The sequence below is a fragment of the Sciurus carolinensis genome, chromosome 18 (genome assembly GCF_902686445.1).
Source record: "Sciurus carolinensis chromosome 18, mSciCar1.2, whole genome shotgun sequence".
Taxonomy (NCBI): Eukaryota; Metazoa; Chordata; class Mammalia; order Rodentia; family Sciuridae; genus Sciurus; species Sciurus carolinensis.
In genome coordinates, this window is record NC_062230.1 from 20,992,951 (window position 1) to 21,017,262 (window position 24,312).

A 24,312-nucleotide genomic window follows, 5' to 3' on the forward strand; every position below is an offset into this window, starting at 1 on the left:
AGCTAGCAATGTCAGGGTGAGGCCTTGTCACATCACAGCTGTTTGACCTTCTGCTGTCCATGCATTGCCTCTCACCACAGCTGGAACGGATCTCTGCTGTTAAGGTTCATGACCACATTTAATCATCCAGAATCATCCCAAGGTCTGCAGCCCTAATCCCATCTACAAAGTCCCTTTTGTCATACAGAGTATATTTAGAGGTGTTGAGGATTAAGGTGTGGACATTTTGGGGGGGACATTATTGTGCCTTCCACATGTTATGGTAACATTTTAATGTGACTGACACATGCTAAGCCTTTGCTGAGTGCCAGACTTGATGTTCTGGTAAGCTCACTGACTCCTCGGAAGAAGGTATTATCATGCCCACTTTATAGATGAGTAAACTGAGGAACAGGGAGGTTAAGTAATGCAGCAGATTGAATTGTCCTTCCCCCCACTCATGTTGAAGTCCTAACCCTTAGTACCTCAGAATGTGACCTTGGTTGGATGTAGAGGTCACCAAGTTGAAATGAAGTCAATTCCTATGGGCCCTAACTCCTCATACAACGGAGCCATTTAGGAAGTCACATATACAGGGAACCTGCTGTGTGAACAGGAAGACCACCATCTACAAGCCAAGGAGAGAGCCCAGGCTGGTTCTCCCTCATGGTTCTCAGAAGAGACCAGCCCTGCCCTCTCCTGAGTTGGGCCTCCAGCCTCCAGAACCGTGGGACCGTGCGTGACGATGATTTCGGTCACCAGCCTGCAGCACTTCTCCTGGCAGCCCTACAAACTGCGCTGGGCTGCTGTCATTGCGGTGGCAGCTGGACTCCAGCTCTGGTGCTTCTCTCGGGCCTGCAGTGTTTTGCTCTTTGCGTCGTACCTCCCCACGACCTGGAAGACCCTCTGTCTCCTCCTCTTTCCATTTGGGCCCCTGCTGCAGTCTGTCCTGATTTTTCTCTTCCTCCATCTTCTCTCCCTCACTTTTCCTGGCTGACCCCTTCCTCTGGACTCCCTCCACCCCTCCTCTTGGCCCTGCAGACTCCCTCTGCTCCTCTCAGGCCCCACCCCACTCTGTCCCCCAGAGTGCCCCTTAGCAATTAAGCTGCTGACCCCCTGAGGCCCAGACTGCCCTCGCTGGTTCTTCTTGGGGCCTCTGGCAGCAGCACCGAGGACAGGCACAGGGGGCCCAGCTGAGCGAGGAGGCCCTGAGCTGCAGGAGGAGCTGAGCCCAGCTCCCCCTCAGCCCTGCTGTGCACACAGGAGCCTGGAGCTGGGTGGCTGTCAGCCCAGCCGCCTGCCAGGCCTGGCTGGCCCGTGACACCCACCATGGGCACCAGCAGATGTCCCACCATTACGATCCTGCCACACAGATGCTTGTTTTTCTGCTCCTGGTTCCTAGCTTCAGGGTCTTCAGAGCAGTCTTCCTGTCCTGCCGGCCCCAGCTTCCATTTTTTAGATTTGTCCTTTTCCTCCTTTTACTGCTTCTAGGCGCCTGCTGTCCCAAGTAGGGACTCTGAGGCTCTCCAGTGGTCTTGTCAGCCTGGTCTTCCTGTTGGGTTGGGGTTGGGGATTGGGATGGAGACAGGAACGGGGGAGGTCGATGGCTGCCAAAGGGAATTCTGGGGAACAGCTGAGGACAGGATACCTTGGCGTGGCCTGCTAGCTGTCCTCCCTCTCCAAGAGCTTCCCCACCTCTATTTGAGGCCATCAGGGGCAGCCATGTTTTTCTGGATGGCCATTCCCTTCCCGTCTTGCTGATCAGCTGCTACAGCTGGACATGCGACCTGCCCTTCTCTCTCCTGGAAATTTGGAGGACCTTGAGAGAGACTGGCCAGGCTTGTGGGGTTGGGCACAGGGTGGGTGCTGGAGGACTTGAGAAAGGCTTGTGTTCAGAGGAGCCGAGAAGAGAGATTTCAGAGCCAAGATTGCCAGAGAGAGACCTGGCTGCAGATGGTTCAGTGAGACTCTCTTGCTTTCTCCTTGTCAACCAGCTTCTGTGCTGAAGCTTTGGTGCGTGGCTTCTTTTGCAGTAACCCAACCTCCAGACAGAGTTTTTAGAAATGCAAATTGATCACACTGCTCTCCTGCTTGATCCCTCCAGCGGCTTCCCAGGGCTGCACCACACCTCCCCAAGACCTGAAAGACCTTACCCTGCCTGCTCCTCCAGCTTTCCCTCTTGCTGTCATCCCGCCACCCACCCAGCCCCAGGTCCTCTGAACTCATCTTTCTCCAGTACTCCAACTTAGTTCCTGTCCCAGGCCCTTAGCACATGACACGGGAGGCTCTCCCCACGGATCTCTTCATGGCTGGCTTGTTCTTACCAGGTTCAGCTGGAATGTTCTCTCAGACAAGAAAAAGACCCTAATTAGCTCATCAAAGAAGCTCATCCCCTCTGGTCACTCCGTCACAGCACCCTGTTCTATTTCATGCGGAGTGCATGTCACCATCTGTTGCTTCTTTAATTGTTTACTGTGTCTCTCCTGTTAGAATGAAAACTTGTCTTGTTCACTCGGAGTCCTCAGTGCTTCCAGCAATGCCTGACCCATAGTAGGTACTGAATGCAGACGTCTCTATTGAATGTAAAAAATGAGATCAAAGGGGCCAGAATTAAGACTACCTGGAACTCAGCCAGGTTTGCTGGGAGAGAGTCAAAGGCCCCATCTCACAGGACCCCTGCTCTTTCCCACTGGCTTCTCTGGCCGTGTGGATGACAGTTCTAAAAGGACAGGCTGCCAGATGCTGGAGGTCACCTCTGCTCCTTCTGTGCTGAAGCACACTCCATCCACAGGGCCAGTATCTGTCCTTTATCTTGTGGGTCCAGAATGATCTTTCCAGGAGCCTCCTCATTTGTCCTGCAGTCCTTCAGTAAAGACCCATGGTTCCTACTTCCCGAGATGAGGGGCTTTGGCCTGGGAGAGGACCTCGTGGCTGCAAACAAGCTGGGTGAGCTGGCGGAGGACATCATCTTGCCTTATGCCTGTCTCTCTCTGCTCTGTTTTTTTAAAAAGCCATTGTATTTATTAGATATGCCACTACACAATGGTTCCTCGACAATGTTTCATGCTGTAAAGAGACAGCCCCTGCCATCAAGCTGAACACGGTAGCTGACATCAGGTGTCTCGTGCATGCACACACACACACAGGCTCAACGTGCGCACACGCTGCTGTCAAGCACACAGACGTCACAGGTGGTGGGAGCAGCCCTGCAGATGAAAGGCCGAGGCTGGTGGTGGCTGCAGCTCCCCTCTCCTTTCTGGAAAAATGGGAAACTCGGGATGATCTATGCTAATTGAGAAGAAGCCATGAGGATGAATGAAGTCCAGAGTCCCAGTCGCCTCCCTGGCCAGAGAAAAATGGCTAACCAGCAACAGGATGATGGATTGGAGTTTCACAAACTTTCTTGCCTGCTGGAGGAGGTACAAACGAGTGGTCCACAGCCCACAGAGGAAGGGGGAAGCAAAGAGCTGGAATAATCCACCCTCTGAATAATCAGCTCTGAATCACTGAGAATTGACTTGTAATTGCGATTGTCTCCAAGCAGAGATGCAGCGCTGATGCTGAGACGTGAGGGCAGGCAGGGACGCACGGCAGGGCTGGGAGAGGGATGCTGTTTCTGGATTGATGCTGGGCAGAGCATCTGGGGGCCAGGGGACATTTTTACTATGAGTCTAAATTACAAGAGCAAAGGGGTACCACTGCCAGGGAAGGCTGCGGGGAGGAGGAGGGAAGGAACAAGGACAGGGAAGGCACAATATTTCTTTCCAGACAGTAAACAACTGCCAAATAAACCCCAGAAACGACGCTCCGAGAGCGTGTGTAGGAAGCTTAGAGAGCCGCTCGTCCTGAAAGTTATTGGTTTTGTTCAAGCTTCATCTGATGCTTGCTTCAAAAAAAATTTGGTTTCCCCTCTTGCAATAGTGGAGAGGAGAATCGGCGCCACATCTGCCTGGTGTCACTGTTTAGACGCTTAGGAATGAACGGAGAGCGGCAGGGCCAGGCGGAGGGATCCAGGAAGGCAAGACCCGGCCCCTGCTGAGGAGCTCCCTGTGAACCGTCGCTGGGGGAACTGTCTGGAGGACACGTCCCTCCAGGGCAGGCAGGGACCCTCCTGCCGCTCAGCCCTTGTCTGGGGTGGCCTAGGTGTTGAACTTGGTCTGCCCGGAAAGGCAGCCCTGCCGCTGGTTTCGTCTCCCGCGCCCACCAGCCGGAGATCCTGGGCGGGATCTTCGCTCCTCACTCCTCTGAAACCCTGTGTTTTCAGCGGGAAAAGTAGCTGCCGCCACTTCCCCGCTACCAATAACCGCCAGCCCCTCCGCCTTTCCCAGGCTCCTTTGCGCTTTGTTGGCCACGTGACTAATTTGACCAATGGGCTGAGAGCGGAAGTGGTGTGCGTCACTTCCGGGATGAGGTGGGCGACCTCTCAATGCAGCGTCGCGGTGGAGGGAGCTTGGGCCCCTGAGTCACCGCGTGGACGAGACTCGTGCAGGATCCATGGCCGCGAACGAAGCCTATAAGATCTTGGGGCGTCGGTACCTGCGGCTTCTGTTTACCCAAACCCACTGGGTAGCGCTCCCAGGACCTTTAGTGTGAAAAGCTAACCGAGGAATTGGCGAGGCTGGCGCATAGGAAATGTTCAATAAGTATTAGGTAGGAGTGTTCATTATTTACTCAGCAAATGTTCACTGAGCTCCCAACACGGGCTGGGTGTATGGAATGACAACAGACACAGGAAACTCTTCGGGGTCACGTGAGATACAGAGGACTCAGTCATTCATTCCATCAGCATTTACCAGACCTACTAGGTACTAGGCATTGTGACAGATGGTGGGATATGTGGTTGATTAAGTCAGTTTTCACTCTTAAATTGCTTACAAGCTGCTGAGAGATACACAAAATATACAAATAACTTGAATACCAAGGGACAAGTGCCTTACAGAGGGGTCTTATCAGAGTGCTAGTGGTGTGACTGATTGTACCAGAGAGAAATGGGGAGGGCTTCCTGGAGGAGGAGACTTGAGAGTCTGAGTAGGAATTCAGTGGGTGAGTATGAATATTTTGGGCAGGCACCTTGTCATGGAGGTCTGATGTTTGGTAAGTGCTTTGGCAGTTGGGTCCTGGGGTATCCAGGGTAGGCAGAATACTGTCCCCATACCTCTAAGGATGTCCACTTCATAAGCCCTGTGAATGTATTACCTTTCATGGCCAGAGGGATGTTTCAGTTGTAATTATATTAAAGATTCTAACATGAGGAGATTACTTGGATTATCTTTATCATAATCAGCCCAACCTAGTTATGTGAGTCCTTGAAAGTAGAGAAACTTCCCTGCATAAGTAGAGAGGGTGTGTCTGTGAATGAACACATCCAACATGGCAGGTTTTGAGAACACAAGAAGGGAAAGATGGGTCAAGGGATGTGGATGGCCACAAGCAGCTAGACAGGGTGAGGGAATGGAGCCTCCCCAAAGGAGTGTGGCCATGCCAACACCTCCATTCTAGCTCAGGGAGGTCCTGGGGGACTTCTGACCTGTGCAATTATAAGATAAACATTTCATATTATTTAAACCAATAAATGTGTGGTGCTTTGTTGCAGCAGCAGTGGGAAACTCATACGGTATGAGGTAGTGAAAGTCTGAGCCCACACTGGACAGAAAGGGCAAGTGTTTGGACTTTTTTCTAGAACATCAGTGGGATTCCCACTTCTCCGTGTGCTATTAATATTCTGTATAAAATTAATATTGATATTCTTTGCTAATGTTCTGAGAGAACTATCTTGTCCGTTTTAATGAGTGAGCATTTTCCATAAATCGAATGTACGTTTCTAATCTAATTAATGGAAATTTAGGTTCTTTCTAGTCCTTTGCCATTTAAATAATGCTTCAGTGAATGTTCTTGACCTTGAATTGTTTTGCCCACATGGAAGATGAATTCCAAGAAGTGGCATTGTTGGCCACAGAGAATATGCATTTTTAGGAGCCTGTGTTTAAATAAATGTCTGAGGACATAATGCTCTGGTGAGCACTGAAGGCCAGGGGAGATTCCTGGAGAGAGTTCAGATCTGATCTCTACAAACATCCCTGTTCCTGGTGGAGGCAGGGAGGCTGGGGGAGAGGCACAGGCAGTGGGCCTTGTGTGTATGGATGATGGGCAGGCACGGTGAGCCTAAGTAGATTTTCTTGTGTGTGTCTGTTTCATTGGGGAAATTTGGAGGACATATGAGGTTCTTCCTCCGTGGCCCTGGGTTAGAGTCCTGGGGGCTGGAGACCCTGAGGACAAGCAAGGCTCACTTTAGTGTTTGCATGTTGGGCCTGAATGCTAATCTCCTTTTTCTTCTTCCTGGTCACTTTGTTCCTGGGTAGCTAATTAACTTTGTGGTTTTAGGGAGGAGGGAGAAGACAACTGTGTCACTGCAGTCTTTAAACCAGGTCTGTCACTGAGAGACCCCTCTAAGGAAGAGGCCATGGCTTGTGCTCACCCTGCCTCCGACCTGGTTTTGATGTGTGCATGAGTTTTGCTCTGTCAAGGCGCCTCAGTTGTTTGTAGAGTCCTTGCCCACTGGCGTTTTTACTACAAATTCTCCGTTCCTGGGTTTATTTGGATTCTTCCCTGGTGAGCTGCCTTTCAGTGTCAACCTGCTTTTTAAAGAATGGCTTGTGTATCTTTCAAGGGCTCTCATGTCTCGGGACTTCTGCCTGCTTCTTTTGAACCCGGATGTGCAGTTCACTGTGCTCATCCTTCTGCTCCTTGCTGGGGTTATCTTTGTGACTCTCCTCAGAGGAGAACCCTGTGCCTGCCTCCTCCACCCTTCCTCCCGAGGATGGGCTGGGCGCCCCTGCTGCTTGGGCTGCCTGAGTGTGGGGATGCTGTCAGAGGATCATGAACAGAAAATAACATAATTTCGAGTGAGGAACTTTGGCTGCCAGTTTCAGGGCAGCTGGCCAGAAGATTATCTCTCTTCTCTCGTATGTTTGGGATATTTGTTACTCTAAAAATATCCATGGCTGCTGTGTACATTCACACAGGCTGTGCACTGCACGACTCCAGGGAGCGTCATTTGCATAAACCATCACGGGAATGGCCTTCCAGTTTTAAGCGGTGTGCGGGCCCCGCGAGCGCTTGGCCTGGGGTGAGCCTAGCAGCAGACAATTCTCTGATCGCGGTGTTTCTCAGATTTCGGTCATTTTCGTATCACACTTTCGAATGTATTTCCAACCACATGCCCTTGTTCTACTACGATTTCTTTTTGTTCTATATTGGCTCCCATTTTCCTTACATAAAAGAATTTAAAAGAGAAGCTTTCCATTTCAACTGGAGATAGAAAACCAGTACGACATGCCCAAAATAGAAGGAATTTATACACACACATGCGTGTGCGCATGCATGTGTGTGTCTACACTCGTGTATGTGTGAACATAAATGAAAACAAGGCTGCTGAATGCTAGCTGGATACTTGGGCCTTCTTATCTTTCATCCCTGCCCCTGTGGGACCCCCACAACTACACTCCTGTGCCCCCAGGGCCTATCCCTCTCTCTCTTGCTCTCTTTCTCTCTCTTTTCTTTTTTTTTTGTTTGGTACTGCAGATTGAACCCAGGAGTGCTTAACCACTGAGCCACATTCCCAGCACTTTTTTGTATTTTATTAAGAGACAGGGTCTCACTGAGTTGCTGAGGGCCTCACTTTTGCTGAGGCTGGCTTTGAACTCGAGATCCTCCTGCCTCAGCCTCCTGAGCCACTGGGATTACAGGCGGCACACTGCCCTGGCCCACCCTTCTTTTTAGAGTAGGAGGTGAGCAGGTGTCTGACTGGTGTTAGAGAGGGGTGAGCATGATGCTGAACATTTCTCCTGGATGGAACCTGAGAGGCTGGAAGGGAATTTGGAGGGAGCACCACTGTCCATCACGCAGTGCAGTGTCCTTCAGCATCCTCCCCTCGGGAACCCTTTCTTTGACCCTTTCATCACTGGGAAGTTTAATGTCAGCATGGAGGGGTTTCTTTGGTTGTGTCAGAAGGAAACTTGCTCCTGGGTCCCTGAGTTAACCTGACTCACCAAATCCTGTTTTACAAGTTCCTTCCCTCCAAACTCAAGGAAAAGTCTCCTCATGGTGCCTCAGTTTCCCCATCCATAAAATGGGAATAGTAACAGTACCTCCGTCTTTTGGTTGTTAGGGGAGTTGGACAAGTGGGCATTTAAAACATCTGGCACCTAGTAAGTGCTCAGCCAGGTGACCATGGACTGGGGCCTCACCCTCCCATGGCTGCTTCCAGATTAGGAGGCAGAGATCTTGGGCCAGTCTCAGATGCATGTCTGATTTCTGCATCTGGAAACTCAGGTCCCTAAGTCCTTCCCCCCTTCCCTAGCAGAGCTGAGAATTCTACGGAGGCAGAACTGGGCTGCAGATAAGTGCACCCCTAATCCTCGTGGGTCACCCATTGTCCACCTCAGAAAAACAACTCAGTAGCTCCTCTTGCCTTTTTACATTTTTCTGGTGGTGGTGTCAGGGCTTGAATCCAGACCTCGGTCATGTCAGGCAGGCCTTCCCGGTCATGCCACGTCCCCATGGCATGTACGCTTTTCTTACAAAACATGCATGAGAGGACAAATCGTGAAGGATTCCTGGTAATATCAAATAAAGGGCACAAATAAGACTGAGATATTGGGAAAAGAGATTTGCCTTACTCTAATCAAACCCAACATATGGGATGTGACAGAAAAAAATCACAATATCCTTGACTTATCAAGCGTCTTAGAAGATGTTGATAATGATAGTGAATCCTTACTAAGTCCGTGCTGTGCACCAAGTGCCTCAAATGTATCCTCTCATCTGATCCCCAGTTAGCCTGTGTATAGGTCAACACTCGCTGCTGTCACCAAGAAACCCTGACGTGTCCATGGATCACACAGAAATTTATATCCTGCTCGTGCAACAGTTCAGTTCCTGTGGTCCTGGCGGGTGGCAGTTCTCTCCCATGTAGTGATCTGGGGACCAGAACACTTCCACATTGTGGCTCTGTCATTTCCTAGGGACTTAGAGCCCTCTGTGTCTAGGAGGAAGAGGAAGGAGAAGCCACACCCTCTTCCTGAGAGCCTTCCCAGGAAGTGCCGCACGCCACTCTGCTCACACAGGCAAGAACCAATCACATGACCTTACCAGATGCAGGGCATGCTGGGAAATATTACGCCTGGTAGGGCAGCCACTTGTTAGTCATCCTCCCTGACTATAGAAAGAGAAATGTGTCTTTTGATGGAGAGCTAGCTGTTTGTCCCACTGTGTGTGAAGGAGATGACAATTATACCCATTTTACAGTTATGGAAACTGAGACCCAGAGAGTCCAGCCCTGGGCCACAGAGCTTGTGCGTGGCAGAGTTAGGACTTGGACCTAGGAGCCTGTGAGTTCAAAGCCCTTTTATCTAACCATTTTGATGTAAATTTTAGATAAGAGTTTAGGTTCTTCAGCTTTGAAATCCTTTAGAACAAATTTGTCTAATGCCCCAAACGCCCAAGCAAGGGATATCTGGGGGCCATGGTGGCGCCAGCCATGATGCCAGGCAGGGTTTTGGTCTTCAGTGTCTCCTCCACTTGTAGAAATGATTATCCCCAGAAAGTTGACCCGCACTCTGGACTCCTGCCAGAACTCAAGGCCGGGTACCATCTGTAAGAGATAAATAAATCAAAATATCATCAGCAGATAAGTGTGTGCCATCTGCTGCCCTGTCAGTTGAACTGGCAGAGGCCTCCGGAGAATTCCAAGGAAGCTCTTGCCAAGACTCTGCCGCCAGCCTGGAGAGAGAGGAGCCGTTTCGCACAGGATCTGTTGGCATTTTTCTTTCCTCCCGGCTCCCGGCGCTGAATTCCTTGAATCCGGCCAGCGAAGGTGTGCAGACTTTTTGCCCTTGCCAAACTGCTGAAATCCTTCGCTGTTGGGTACATTTGTAGGGGACCAGGCCCCAGGCTTCTTGGCCCTCCCAGCAAGCAGAAGCACCTACCACAAGCACCTGCCAGGAAGCTGAGTCCCTTGTGGGATCTGGGTCTCAGAACCAGACTCAAAACCAGCCAGATCCGAGGCTCTTGCACACAAGCCACTTCCAGAAGGTGCTGGATTCCTGCCGCAGGTGGAGTTCTCTTTGGAGGGTGTCTGGGATTCCCTGAGGAAGGGTGGATTTCTCCAGAGCCTGCCTGCTCTGCTTAGAGGCCGTACAGAGTAGTCGTCCAAACAGACGGCTGGGCCAAGCTGGATTCGAATCCTTTCTCCACCAACAGCCGTGTGACGTTAGATGGGTGACTTCGTTTTCTCGTGCCTCAGTTTCTTCATCTGTAAAGTGGGCTCTCAGGGCTTGTGAGGGCTAGTGAATTATAATGAAAAGCACTTCGAGCCAGGTTTGGCACACAGGCCTGCACGATTTACATTAGCAAGTGTTACTTGTTGGCTGACTTTGGAGACCAGGGTTATTGCCTCTCTGTTGCCCCTGCCCTGCCAGTTCCCCCCGCCCCACAGAAACCTCAGCTAGACCATCTGGTGGGACATGGAAGAAAGTCACGATCCTCACACCCAGGATGTGGGGATCCAGCCAAGGATGCTGGGCTCCCCAGTGCCTCTCCCTCTATCCGCTCAAGTCTCCCCTGCCAACTGAGACCTGGGCTCCTGCATGCCCGTGCCAAGGGCAACTTGGCCAGCCCGCAATGCTCCACACACCTTCTGCCAGCACTGGGCGTCTGTCTCTGGCTATCTCCCTTGATTCTGCCTGTGGCCCTGCCAGGCTTCCTCCACCTGCTCAGGCTAAGGTTGCAGAATTACAGCCTGCTGCTTCTAGTTTGGGGAGATGCACGGCTCTCCTTAGGAAAGGCAATGCATGTCTCTAACCTGGGATCCAGGGACGGAATACAAAGCAGTTCTTCCTAATGGAGCCAAGCATGGGTCAGGTGTTTTCACACTCTCTTCTGTTTCAATGCTTTTGGCAAGCCTGGAATACAGGTACAGTCATCCCTACTTATCTGTGAGTTTGCTTTCTCTGCTGTCAACTAGCAGTGGCCAAATGTAGTAAAAAGTACTAAATGGAAAATTCCAGAAGTAAACAATGCATAAGTTTTAAATTGTGGGCTATTTTGAGTAATGTGATGAAATCTCATTCTGTCCTACTCTGTCCCACCTGGGATGTGAATCATCCCTTTCTCTAATGTATCCATGCTGTATATGCTACCCACCCGTTAATCATTTTGTGGCCATCTTGGTTATCAGATAGACTGTTGTAGTACAGTGTGCAAGAGAGAAGGACCATATTCACATAATTTCATTATAGTATATTGTTATAATTGTTCTATTTTGTTGTTATTGATTTGTTGTTGTGCCTAGTTTATAAATCGAACTTTATCATAAGTATTTATATATAGGAAAACCCAGTATATGTAGGGTTTGGTATTCTTTGTGGGTTCCGGCATCCACTGGGAGTCTTGGAACATGTCCTCCAGGGATAAGGGGGGGGTGGCTGTGCTTGGACAGTTCCCAGCTGGAAGGTGAGGAAAAGACTCAGAGAGGTGAAGCCACTCTGAGGTCATGGGGCTGGGAGGAGGTGGAGGACAGATTTGAACTCGTATCTTGTGGTTTCTGTGTCCAAACTTCCATTTGCCTTGAAGTACTCTCCCTTTTAAAAAGAGAGAATGTCGTGGGGGTGTGGGCGTCAACCCCTTGCAGACGTTTCTGATTTGAACCCTCACAGAAGACTTCTCATTTCACAACTGCTTCCTTGTTCAACCTCCAAATACCCTGGGAGGCTGGAACCCTCATCCTTTACTGGTGAAAAAAATCTCCCGAACCAGGTTTTACGATTATTTACCCACAGTCCCACAGCAGGGTGGGGACTGAACCCAGGTCCAGGCGAAGCCCCTTTACACCAGTGGGCCCACTTTGCCTGGCCTCCTGTTGGTCCTGCTGCCCCTTGCCCTCCCTTGCCACTGCCACACGCGAGCTTTAGCAAGCCAGTGACAATCTGCAGTGGGTTCCTCAGCAGCCCCATTGCTGCCAAGCCCCCATGCCAGGTCCCCTTTGGCCAGAGTAGGGATGTGCCCGCCGACAGCTCGGGCCACTGCACTGGGGTGATTTCTGGGCCTCCCACCTCCAGCCAGGCCCCCGGAGATGGCAGGCCAAGCGGGGCTAGCAGGGAGGGAGGTCTGGACCTCTGGGGTCTTTCGTTTCCTTCTCTCGCTGCAAAAAGCCAACAGTCTCATGAGATCTAGGAAGGAATGACCTTCCATTTGTCTCTTTTGAGTATCTTCAGAAAGACATTTTAAATCCGACGTCTGGGATTTGTTTCAAAATAACCCCATGCTGGTGGGGGCAGGTGGGGTATAGACAAGGTGACACTGGCTGCGATTGACAGTTATCGCAGCTGGGCATGGGGACATGAGGATTTGTTTTTATTAGTCTGTCTACTTTTTGTAAAAGATGGGAAATTTCCATTATAAGATGTTTTAGAAAGATTTCTGAACCCACCTGGTCTGGCCATGGAACGTCTTGGGTTCCTGCTCCACTTCTGGACAAGTCAGTCTCTTATGCGATGGAAAAAGCTTTGGGGAGGCACAGCCCTGGGTCCAGACTCTGCTTCTGCCACTGACTGTGTGACCTTGGGGAGGTCACTTCACCTCTGAACCTTGGTTTCCTCCTCTGTAAAATGGGGGCCAACAGTGACCTCATTGCCACTGTTCTGATGAGTGGCAGGTCCTTTGCATAGTACTTACCCTGGACTCTCCTTGGGGTCCTGGATCCTGGATCTAAAGCAACATGACAGACTTGAGCTTCAGCCTGCAAGCGTTGAGATGTGCCCCTGACAACACCACCATGCCAGGCTCACCCCAGGGAGAAGGAAATAATACAACCAGACATCTCATGGTAAAACACTGCAGAAATTCGGGGCATGGAGAATCTCTTTGGGAGAGGGGCAGATGCTTGGTGAATAAGGCAGGTCACGGCAGGGGAGCGGCTGGACGGCTGAGCTGAGTCTGGAAGGCAGGGGAGGACTCAGAAATGGAGCAATGGAGGAGAGAAGGTTTTGAGTTGAAGGAAGTCCCAAGAACCCAGACGCAGGGGAAAGGTAACGGGGTAGATCTGAACCCGCAGGGGCGAGGCAGCAGAAGGGAGGGTTGGGATGAAGGGCGGTGCTCAGAGGCGCCCTGTTCAAGCTGACCTCTGGGTCTCCGGGCAGGTGCGAGGCTCCACGTGGACACCCAGGGGCAGCTCTTGAGCTGCTGCTTTTCCTTGGGATATTGCACATGTCCGTTTTCCCTGTGCATCGTCTCCTGGATGAGCCCCAGACTCTCCAGTGCTACGCTCTCCACCTCACCTCTGCCTGCAGGTGTGTTGGGCGCGCCTTCCCAGGTCTGCAGTGTGGCGGTGTTCCTGGCAGATCGCTTAATGACACGCTCTGCGTGGACTCACTACGTGATCGCGTCTGCAGCACCGATCCCTGTTCCAGGCTCTGAGGACATCACAAGGAACAGGACACGCGTGGCCACAAAACTTATGTTTGCTGCCGAAAACAAGTCGCAGAGCACTGGGCATTATTTAGAAGAGCTGGGGAATGCCCGCCTTTGATGAGTGGCCTCCAGAGCGTGGGCTGATCCACACGCGTGCTTCACCAGGAAACACAGCTCTGCCAGGGCTGGGACTTTGTCCGGTCCAGGCTAGCACCTAGGACAGCTCCTCGTACGTAGTAGGTGCTCATTAAAGGTTGGTGGGCCACAGTCGCATGACTCCGAAACACTGCGCTGGAAACTTAAGAGAAGTACATCTTGGGGGATCCAGATGAAGCACTCCACAGGTCACTGCTTGATGCTGTGGTTTCGATTCCTAAGATTTGTTGAGAGAATAAATGAATGAATTACGTGCAATATCAGGGCGTGCCAGCCTCCAGCCTGGTCGCGACTGGTCAAGCCCAGAGGCCACACGTACTGATGCAGATAAAATTCAAAGCAAAGGAAGAGCCCAGAGCACGTTCTGTAGAGGACCAGACGACCGACAAGCAGAGAAGTGTGTGGGAGAGACTTTGCGGTCGTGATGGTGGGAAGGACCCTGGAGGAGTGGGGTCTCGCGGCCAGCTGGCATGCTCACTTCTCCACTGGCCTCCATGTCTGTTCGCAGCCTCCTCTGGGCCCCAGAGACACCTGGGCAGTGACAGCTGGGCTCCTGTGCCCTCTGGTTTCTCATTGGTTTGGGTCAGTGGGGGACTGATGGGAGTCAGGGCAGGAGGACAGAAAGGTCTGGGCATCTCCTGCCTGCCCTTGTCCCCTGCCCCAGGTTTGATGGTGACTCCATTCCTCTCGGGACTGGTTCTCAAAGTGCTTTCCAGACCAGTCACGTCAGCACCCCTGGGAACTTGTTGGAAGGACAGGTTCTTGGCTGTACCCCAGAATCTCCAATTCGGATGCTTTAGTGCGGCCTGGCTCCTGGTGGCAGGCAGCTCCTCCTCTGAGGCTTGATCTTCCGCAGTCACCTGCCCTGTCCTGCCCCTCAGAGCCGGGCTGCTCAGGGCCCCTGGGTCACTGTCCCTCCACCCTGTCCACACCTGTCTATAAACAGTGCCCCTTAGCAGTCGCCTCTGAGCCCTTCCGAGGGTGCCATCTGCTTCCTGTCAGGCCCCCGACTGGTCCAGATGGTCAGCGTGTAGATTTGTGACCATCTAGATGGGCACATCCCCTCCCGCTACCCATCCCCACAGGTTCCCTTCCGTCGCTGCCGGTCAGTGATCTCTCCAGTCAGTGTCCTTGTGTGCAGCCTGGGTTTCATGTCCCTGACCGCAGGGCAAGTCCTGGGTCGAGGGACCACGGTGGTCATGAACATCTAGGCATGGGATCGGTTACTCGTCAGTGACCTAATTTATTTGTCCACTCCCAGTAGAGTAGGACTCTGCGCACGCTCAGCGACGGAGAGAACTCCATCTCCACACAGCAGAGCCGGCTCCCAGCCTGAGTGGCATGAAGGGTCCACAGCTTTCAGGAGGACGCTCGGGTCCCTCTGCTGGTCCCCTCCCTAGAGCAGACGGTTTGAGGGGCACACTGCGTGCGAGGCTTGCTAAGCCCAGAGTCTTCGATCCTCCAAGGCCCTGATGGCTGCTGCTCGTGGCTCCCCAGATCACTTCTCCCGGGGTCTGTGGTCCTCTTCCACCTGAAGGCCCCTAAGTGAGGTGGGCCTCTGGGGACTCTCCTCCTGGGGGAGGAAGTGGCAGCTCCCACTCACCTTCTCGATGTGAGTGTCAGGGGCAGGGGTGACTGGAGACGGGGCATCTTTAAGAAGTAAAATCAGAGCACTTGTCAGGCCACGTCCATGGTCATGGCGGTGACAGTGGGCACAGGGCTGGGCCCCTGCAGCTGGTGCTGGGTTCTCAGGCTCCTGTCCACTGTCCTGTCCTAGCTGTACCCCCTAATGGTTGTTACCAGCCCCTCCTGATCCATCCTGTGGGTTGAGCTATAGAAACACCAGCATGGGGTTTTTTTTTGCTTTTTTAGGTGGGGAAACTGAGGCACGAATATTGTTGCCCACCTTTAAGTGAAGGAGCCAGGCTGACTCGGCAGGCCTGGCTCTGGGGTCCCTGCTCTGGACCAGTGCACCAGGCCCCACCCCCACCCTGTGCTGGTGTCCGTGTGTCCCTCCCCTCTTTCCCCACGAGACTGCAGAGGACCCCTGTTCCCTGGAGACCTCGTGTGGGAGCCAGCAATGGTGATCACCTCTGCACCCTCTGCTCAGCACCCTGCCTCAGCTCTTCTCCCACGCTGGGCCCACACGGGACCCCCAGGGTCTGCACCGGTTTCACCAGCAGAGAGGTCCAGGCACCGGAAGACTGGGGTCTCCTGAGGCAAGAGGTGGCAGGGCTGGCGTTTGAACTCGGCTGTGTTGATTCCAGAACTCAGACCCCGGTGCTGTCCCTCCCCTCGATCGCCGTCGGGGGACGGACCATCAGCATGGTCGTGAGCATGTTTCTCTAAGGTTGGATTTTCTGTGAGTCAGATTGGAACGCGGCTCCCACCCTGGGCGTGCGTGCAGCAGCATCTTCCAGGGGACTTTTAGACCCTAGTGATGTTCAGGCCTTGACCAACCAAATCAGACTCTTAGTGGGACCTGAGCTCCCAGGTGAGACCACTTCCCCCAGCTGACCTCTGGGAGCCTTGTGATGGTTCATGTTCCGTGGTTCAAGAAAGGCGTGCTGCCATCAGGTGGTGGGAACACGGCACAGTGCTGGGATCTGACGGTCAAGCCCCGAGGAAGTGTGAGTGGCGGAGAGGCAGATGCACTTGTCTCCAGCTTTCTACCAGAATGAACCCCTTAATTAAACATATCGGCTTAATAACAGTCGACACAAGGATGTTAATGTTTTAAGGTCGCTTCTAAAGCAGCCAAGTCAATGTGATGCAGTTCAATATCGTTCTCGTTAACGCCCAGCTAACCTTTATCATGGACACTAAGGACTTGGAGAAAAAATTCCCGTGTTTTGATTTCGGCTGTGAGACTTTGGGCATTGAGCAGTCTGTCTTCCTCTGGCTCTCTATGATTTTTCCTTCAACTTCAGCTTTGCCTGACGTCGCCAGTGTGTGCTCCAACATCTTCTGTCCGACCCCGTCCATGCAGCAGAAATAGAAATGTGAGGGCCGGTTATTTAGCCCCTGGAGAATTTTCCCTGTCTACACGGAGGGAGGGTCCCAGGGGATTCCTTGTTTAGAGCCTGTGTTCGTCAACTTTTTGTTGCTATGACCAGAATACTGAGAAAATCTACTTAGAGGAGGAAAGGTTCAGGAGTTTCAGTCCATGGTTGGTTGGTTCCATTGCTTCGGGCCTGAGTGAGACAGAACATCATGGCAGAGGGCCTGGAGGGATAAAGCTGCTTAGAGAGAGGTGGGCCAGGGACAGGATACGGTCCCCCGAGGGCACATCCCCAAGGGCCCATGCCTACTAGGCCCCAGCTCTTACACTATCCACCATCTTCAACAGGTCATTCAAGTGGATTAGTCCACCCGTAGGTCGGAGCCCTTACCATCCAGTCGCTTCCCAAGGCCTCACCTCTCAACACTGCTGACCTTCGACACGTCGCGAGTGCTTGGGAGCCACCATAACAGAGCCTCAGCTTGTCTGTCTCTAAAATGGGGACTCTTAGCGGTATTTTTCAGGTTGCTGTGGAATTAGAGCAAAGGTAAATACCCATTCAGGACAAAACCACTCCACAGAGGAGGGCGGAAGGTAGAGGCCATGTCCTGGAAAAGACAAAAGGAAAAACTCACAGCTGGTAATGAACAGTGTGCAGAAATGGGTGCTTCTCCCTCTGGGGGAAGGGTCCTGCTTCTTCAGCAAGTGGTGCTGGCCTAACAGATGCCACCTGCAGAGGATGAGCTTGGATCTCGTAACTGCCCCACCCATAAACCAACTCTAAGTGGAAAATAGGCATAAATGAAGAGTTAACATTACAAAACTGAGAAGAAAGGAGTAAATTTTCATAATCTTGGCTTAAGCAACACCTCCTTAGAGATGACACTCAAAGCACAAATAGCAATGTAATTTCAGAAGCTTGGGAGGCTGAGGCAGGAGGATCACAAGTTTGAGGCCAGCCTCAGCAACTCAGTGAGGCCCTCAACAACTTCCCTGTCTCAAAATAAGAAAGTAATAAGGGCTGGGGATGTGACTCAGTGACAAAGTGCCCCCTGGGTACAATCCCTGGTACCAAAAAAAAAAAAAAAAAAAAAAAAAAAAAAAAAATTCAGTTTATCTAAACTGGGCTTCATTAAAACTTAAAACTTTTGCCCTTCAAATGGCATCATCAAAAAAGTAGAACCTGCAGAAGGAATAAAATATTTGCAAATCAGATATCTAATAAGGAATTTGTATGCAGAATATATAAAGAAATCTTATAACTTATAATGAAAAGAAATTCAAGACATTTCTCCAAAGACGATATGCCAGTGGCTCGTAGGTCGACGGAAAGATGCTCAAGGTCATTAGCCATCAGGGAAAGTAAATGAAAACTAAAATAAGGTACCTGTGAGAAACAGCTACTAACGGTGAAAAACTACTAACGGTCACGAGTCTTGGCAAAGGTGTGCAGGAACTGGAACCCTTGTCTGTAGCTGGCGGAACTAATAATGGCACCCCTGGTTTGGAACCCGGACTAACATTTCCTCGAGAGATCAAACGGAGTGACCGTGTGACCTAGCAATTCCACTCCGAGGTATAAGCTGAAGAGAAATGAAAACTTGCCATGGAAAAATCCTGTACATGGAAGTTTATAAATAGCCAAAAAGTGGAAACACTTAAGTATCCGTCAGTGAGTGAATGGATAAATAAAATTGGTACACTAGTCTATCTTCAGATCATCCCAGTGCCCCGTGCATGCCTGAAATCGCAGACAGGACCGAAAATCTATATGCACTATGCTTTTTTCTTTTATGCCCTGCAGCACTGCCACCAGGATTTAATTGGTCCTTCCTTGTTCTACACCTTGGTGTCTCCTCTGCATTACTCTTATTATACTTCAGGGCCATTATTGAGTAAAATAAGGGTTATTTGAACACAAGTACTCTGAGACTGTGACAGTTGATCTGATACTGAAATGGCTACTAAATGATTAACGGGCAGGTAGCATATACAGCATAGATACGTAGCACAGAGGGATGACTCATGTCCCGGGCAGGACAGAGCGAGAAGGCACGAGATGTCATATGCTAGTTGGAATGGTACACAGTTTAAAACTTCTGAATTTTTTTTATTTCTAGAATTTTCCATGTACTATTTTCAGACTGCAGTTGACCACAGGTAACTGAAACCTCAGAAAATGAAACCACAGAGAAGGAGAGAGGGGACACTATGTACCCATACAATGGAATATTATTCTCTCATGAAAAGAAGTGAAGTACTGATACATGGTACATCATGGACAGTCCTTGAAGACAGACTAAGTGAAAGAAGCCAGTCACAAGAGACCACAGCTTGTGTGATTCCACTGGTATGAAATGCCCAGACTAGACAAATCCGTAGTGACAGAAGACAGAGTAGCTGTAGCCTAGGGCTGGGAGGTGGGGGAAATGAGAATTGACTCCTGACAGGTTTGGACTTCCTTTTGGGGGTACTGAAAATTATCTAAAATTGATTGTGGTGATGGCCACACCACCTTGTGTCTACACTAAGAACACACTAGAAAACCATTGAGTTGTACATTTTATTTTATTTTAGTACTTTAAACTGTTTTTATTTTTGGTACTGGGGATTTATTTTTGGCTCAGGGTGCTCTACCACTGAGCTACATCCCAGCACTCTCCACTTTTATTTTGAGACAGGGCCTTGCAAAGTTGCTGAGGCTGGCCTCAAACTTTCGATCCTTCAGTCTCAGCCTCCTGAGTAGCTGGAATTATAAGCTTGTTTCACCACACCCGACTTGAATTGTACATTTTAAATGGATGAATTGCACGGCATGTGAATCACATCTTAAGCAAACCGTTAAAGAAGATAGAAGGCGAAGTACTCGGCACATAAATCTTAGCTATGATTAAGGAGTCGGGTCTGGGTGGGAGAAGGAATGAATGCTCAGTAAACCTGGGTCTTGTTTCCCTCAGGCCCAGGAGACAAGAGCCCCGGGCCTCCAGAGCTTTCATGTTGTCATGAAAATGTTTTAATTTCTTTTAAAATCAGAAGGAAAAAAAACTTTGCGATAAAGAAAATATTTCATACTTAATACATTCATCTTCATCCTGATGTGGTTGTAAAATGTAATTTTTAATTTTAGTTCTATTATGTTGGAAAGTGCTCCTGAAGACTGAAGGACCCAAGGTCCACCAAGTGTTCCCAGTCTGAATTTGGTTATTAAATTTAGCCCCTATAGCTCTTGAGAAAACAATGCAATATTAAAGGAAGTTTAAATTCATTTGAAATCTAAGACAACGCTTCATTTTTTTCTTTAATTTTATTTCTCCTTCCAGTTCCAGGCTGTCAGCAAACACTTCTTTATATTGTTGGTTACAGTCTCGGCATCGCTATCTTGCTGTGTGACCCAGGCTGGTTGCTCAGTTACTCTGAGCCTCCTTATCTTCATCTGTAATGGAAGGCAAGGGTCCTGTGCCTCAGTGTAGAACACAGGGAGGGAGCAAACTTGCCAGCACCACATGGGTTGTGTCCACTCACCTGCAGTCTAGGATTTTGTGATAGGAGAGTCATAAACGAGAGGAAGCAACTCCTTGGCTGAGCCTTTAAGACCCTTCGAGATCTAGCCCCTGCCTTCTTTCCAGCCTGATCTCCCACCACTGCCTCCCCATCTGCTTGTCTTTATGTGAACTGGAAGGACATTCAGGAGTCCAAAGGGGCCTCAAGGGACCTTCTTAGAGAACTTAGGAACTCCAAGCAGACACAAGAGTTGAGAATGCTGGAAGCTTCCAGATCCTTTTCACCCTCTAATCCCAGTGTACTTACTAGGATCAGCAGAAAAATCCTTAAACCAGTGGTTGCAAACTCACCCACCAAGGCGTCCAATTCAGAGGTGGAGGAGGGGGGCATCTGGGTGGCTTAAGTGAGGCTGGGGCTCAGGCCACAAGGGGAGCAGGGACTGTGCCAAACCAGAGCATCCTGTGCCCCATCCAAGGGACACATCTGCCAACCCCGTGTGATTGTTGCATGGCCAGGTCTTCTGATTCTCCGAGGCAATGTCAGAAATCAGGATCTGTAGCCAACATTTTCCTATTTTGAGGACCCCACGTGGGCGGAGCAGCCCACAGCCGCGCGCGTTTGAGAACTGGGCGCGGAGCGTGCTCCCTGCCTTCTGGAAGCGGGGCCTGCCGTACCCACCCAGCATCCTTTGGGAGGTCATCAAAGGAGACGCGTGCGTGTGCGCGCAGGTGTGTGCATGTGTCTGCGCGAGTGTGCACGTGTTGAGTGTGACCAGCTGCGAGGAGAAGGTGCTGGAGAGAGACGAGAGGCGGCTGGGGAGTCCGGGGAGGAGGTGGACGCCCGGCCTGCTGGTGCCGAGGTGAGCGCGAGGCTGCCCTGGGCTGGGCAAGAGGCGGCTGGGTTGGGTTAGGGAGGCTTGTTGGCTCGGGGCTCAGGGACAAGAGCCTGGAGCCCAGAGTGCTCTCCGTTCTGAAAACCCTTCTTTTCTTTTTCAAAGGTGAAAAATGTCGCAGCTTCATTGACCTGGCCCCGGCATCGGAGAAAGGTGAGTGCGGCCCAGGCGCCTGCCCCGCCCCTCTGGAGGTGGCGTCCCAGTGCCTGGGGGGAGTTGGGGGGCTTCTCTTTCAGCCTTCCCGGGTGACAGGCCCAGGAAACCAGATATCTTGTTGCCAAGCGCCGAGTTTCTTGAGTTGTAACTGAAGTGGGGGAGGCAGGTGGGGGAGGACCATCTGTCCCCTGCCCCAGGGGTGTCCTGGGACCATTTGTGCTCTCTTGCCCCAGGGCACCCTGGGACTTTGGAGGAGGCATGATGGATATGGAATTTGAACTCAGTTGTCTGGGGCTTTGCCCTCAGGAGATGAGACCAGCTGTCTGGTCACTTGTGTCACAGGTGTGGAGAGGGTCAGGCTGAGCAGTTTCTGCTGTACCAAGTCCTCAGCTGCCTCTCCGCATCACCCCAGGGTCCTTGTCTTCATGGACTAAAATGGTGGCTACAGCGCCAGCCATAGCATCCACATTCCAGGCAGTACAGTGGAGGAAGGGCAGAGGTTGCAGATCAACCCTAAGGTTCCCAGGAGTTGCCCCAGATATGCCTGTGAATATCTTCTTGGCCAGAACTTAACCAGGGCTATGCTCAGCTGCAAGGGAGTCTGGGAAATGTGGTCTCTATGCCAGGAAATGCTGCGACCAACTAAAAGGGAGTTTCCGATCATGGAAGGACAGGTGACTTGATACTGGAAGGTGACGTCGTGGGGACAGAGGCTGGCCATGTCCCCCACCTGCCTGCCCCTTTAGAAGCCTGCAGGAGAAGCAGGTGCGCAGGCCCCTTCACACAGCCTGGAGATGCAGGAGGGCCCTGGTCCTGGGTCAGGCCAGGGGAACTGAGGCAGAGGTCCCGGCATGGAGAGTGTCCCACGTGGAGAGTGTGGGGTTGGGTGCTTGGGATTTGGAAGTCCAGTGGTTTCTCCTCTCAGGAGGTTGGCAAAGGCCGAGGGGGAAGCTGGTCCTGTGTCAGGGAGGCTGGTGACATTCCCGCTGCACAGGTGGCATCTCTTTGGAGGGCTCCAGCCAAGTGGTCCTCATGAGACTGAGTGCTAAGTGACAGGACCTCACTGTCCCTCAGCCCACAGGAAGAAGCAGGCCCTGGAGCAAGCCTGTGGTAGAGGGATGGTCTCCCTGAGTCCTCGGTTTCCCATGGCCTGTCCTTTGGTCCCGCCACACAGCCATCCCTGAAGCATTTGGTGGAGCCCCTCGGGCCTGGCTACTCCAGGTCACTTGTAAGCATGGCTGCTAGCAATGCTGACCAGAGGGGACGTTTACTGAGCAGTTACTGTGTGCCGGTTGTGCCAGCCCTATGCGTGTATTAACTGGGAACCCCCCCGACCTTCCCTAAAGGGGTTGTCCTCCCCGCCACCTGGGAAGGGAGACACTGAGGCCAAAAGCCGTCTAGTAGTGGACGTCTCACGTCTCCTAAGGCGCCGAGCTGGGGTTCATCCAGGTCCTGGTCACAGAGCCCCTGATGCCGCCCTCCCTGAACTGAAGCCCTCCGGATGCTCGTCCCACAGTCCCCAGGGCCGCGGAGATGCAGGGTCGGCTCCGCCCCAATGGGGGCCTCAGGAAGCGGCCTACGCATGCGCCGTTTATCCTGTCCGGGTGGGTGCGGCTGCACCGGCAGGTGCTCCTGGGAGCCTGCGCGCGCGGTGGCCACTTCCCAGTGCGTCCGCCCACCGGTCGTGTGCCCATGCTCGTGTCCGTGTACGTGGCAGTGGTGGCTCCTGCTCCCCAGCTGGCCTCAGACCCCTCCTCCTGGTTCTTTTATGAGGACCCAGGGCCCCAGAAAGCTTCTTTCCATTTTACTGGCTTTCCGATTTTACTTTGAGGGTTTGGCGGCCACGCCGAGTACCCTCTGGCCGTGTGCATAAAAATGTTTACAAGAGGCTGAGGGGCCAGCTCTGCCACCGCGTCACCGGGCGTTTGCAAGTGCTCACTGCCCCTTGAGCTGTCCCTGGGGTCAGCAGCATTAGGTCTGTGACAGCCACGTGACCCCTCCTAGTGGCCACCTGTGCAGTGTCATGCACACAGATCCACCCACCCACTCACCCTCTCCCCTCCATGACCGGAGTCTCCATCGGGCAGTGGAAGGCCCCGGGGGACAGGGACAGGGAGCGACACCCAAAGTACTGTCCTCTTACAGACACGCTGTGCCCCAGCTCGCACTGTGACTTCTGGTGTTTTTCTGGTCAAGCTGATGTGATCATCATGGCGACCCTAACATGAGTGGGCCTTCAGGTGGCGCCTATCTTGGGCCAGCCTGACTAGTCCTCCACTTTACAGATGAGGAAACTCAGACCCAGAGCACAGCGAGGAGGCAGTGGGGCTGGGAGTTGAACTTGAGCACTCTGGCTCCAAAATGTCTGCTTCTTCTGCTTGAAAAAGCTAGAACCAGGAGGGTCACAAGGGGATTCCCTTCTGATAGCTGGGGGTGGGCCCTTCATCCTCCTTCCAGGGCCTCTGAGCTGAGTCCAGAGCTCCCTTCTGTCTGAATCTCTGATTTCCATTACTAGAACAAAACTACTCCAGCTAATTAACTAAAATAGAAGGAAGATGTATTTTGACCCACAGTTTTGGAGCCTTCCGTTCATGGTTGGTTGATCTGTTGCTTTGGAACCTGTGGTGGGAGCTTGTGGTAGGGTAAGCTGTCACTGCACCATGGCCAGGAAGCCAGAGAGTCAGCAGGAGGCGTGTCACACAATCCTGCTCTAGGGCACACCCCCAATAACCTAACTTCCTCCCGCCAGGCTCCACCTCTTAAAGGTTCCACCGCCTTCCAGGAGCATCAGGCTGAGGACCAAGCTGTTACACGTGGGCCTTCGGGGAACATTCGCCAGACGGTGGCAGTCCTTCCACCTGGCAAACGTGCATGTGCTTTCACACCCTTCTCAGGTGCCGCTCCTCATTCCCACCTCCACCCATGGGCAAAACACCTGCCTGTTGGCTGTGTGTCCTGCCACAGCATGGAGTTTTCTTCCTCTGTCCAACCACTCCAGCAGCCTGTTCCACATGGGGAACATATGTTTGTTTTACCCTGGCCTCAGCCATAACTATCTTTCATCTGGATTCTACTACAGTCTCTTAACCGGTCACCTCCCTCCATTTCTGCCTTCAGATTCTCTCGGTAGTTGGAACAATCTTTTTAAAGCAGAAAATCG

The 24,312-nt window shown here is 51.8% G+C and overlaps 1 protein-coding gene across 2 annotated transcripts in view; it reads left to right on the plus strand.

The window, feature by feature from the left end:
- The window catches only part of Gsg1l (GSG1 like), a 193,967-nt gene that overhangs the window by 43,456 nt on the left and 126,199 nt on the right, over positions 1-24,312 (plus strand). Inside the window, exons 1-2 of one of the 2 annotated variants that reach the window (XM_047533804.1) lie at positions 10,872-10,951; positions 21,102-21,149. In XM_047533804.1, coding sequence (XP_047389760.1) covers positions 10,879-10,951; positions 21,102-21,149 — 121 coding nt within the window. In that variant the 5' untranslated portion in view covers positions 10,872-10,878. Of the gene's footprint in view, positions 1-10,871; positions 10,952-21,101; positions 21,150-24,312 lie in introns of those variants that run through there. The other variant, XM_047533803.1, reaches the window with a different exon arrangement.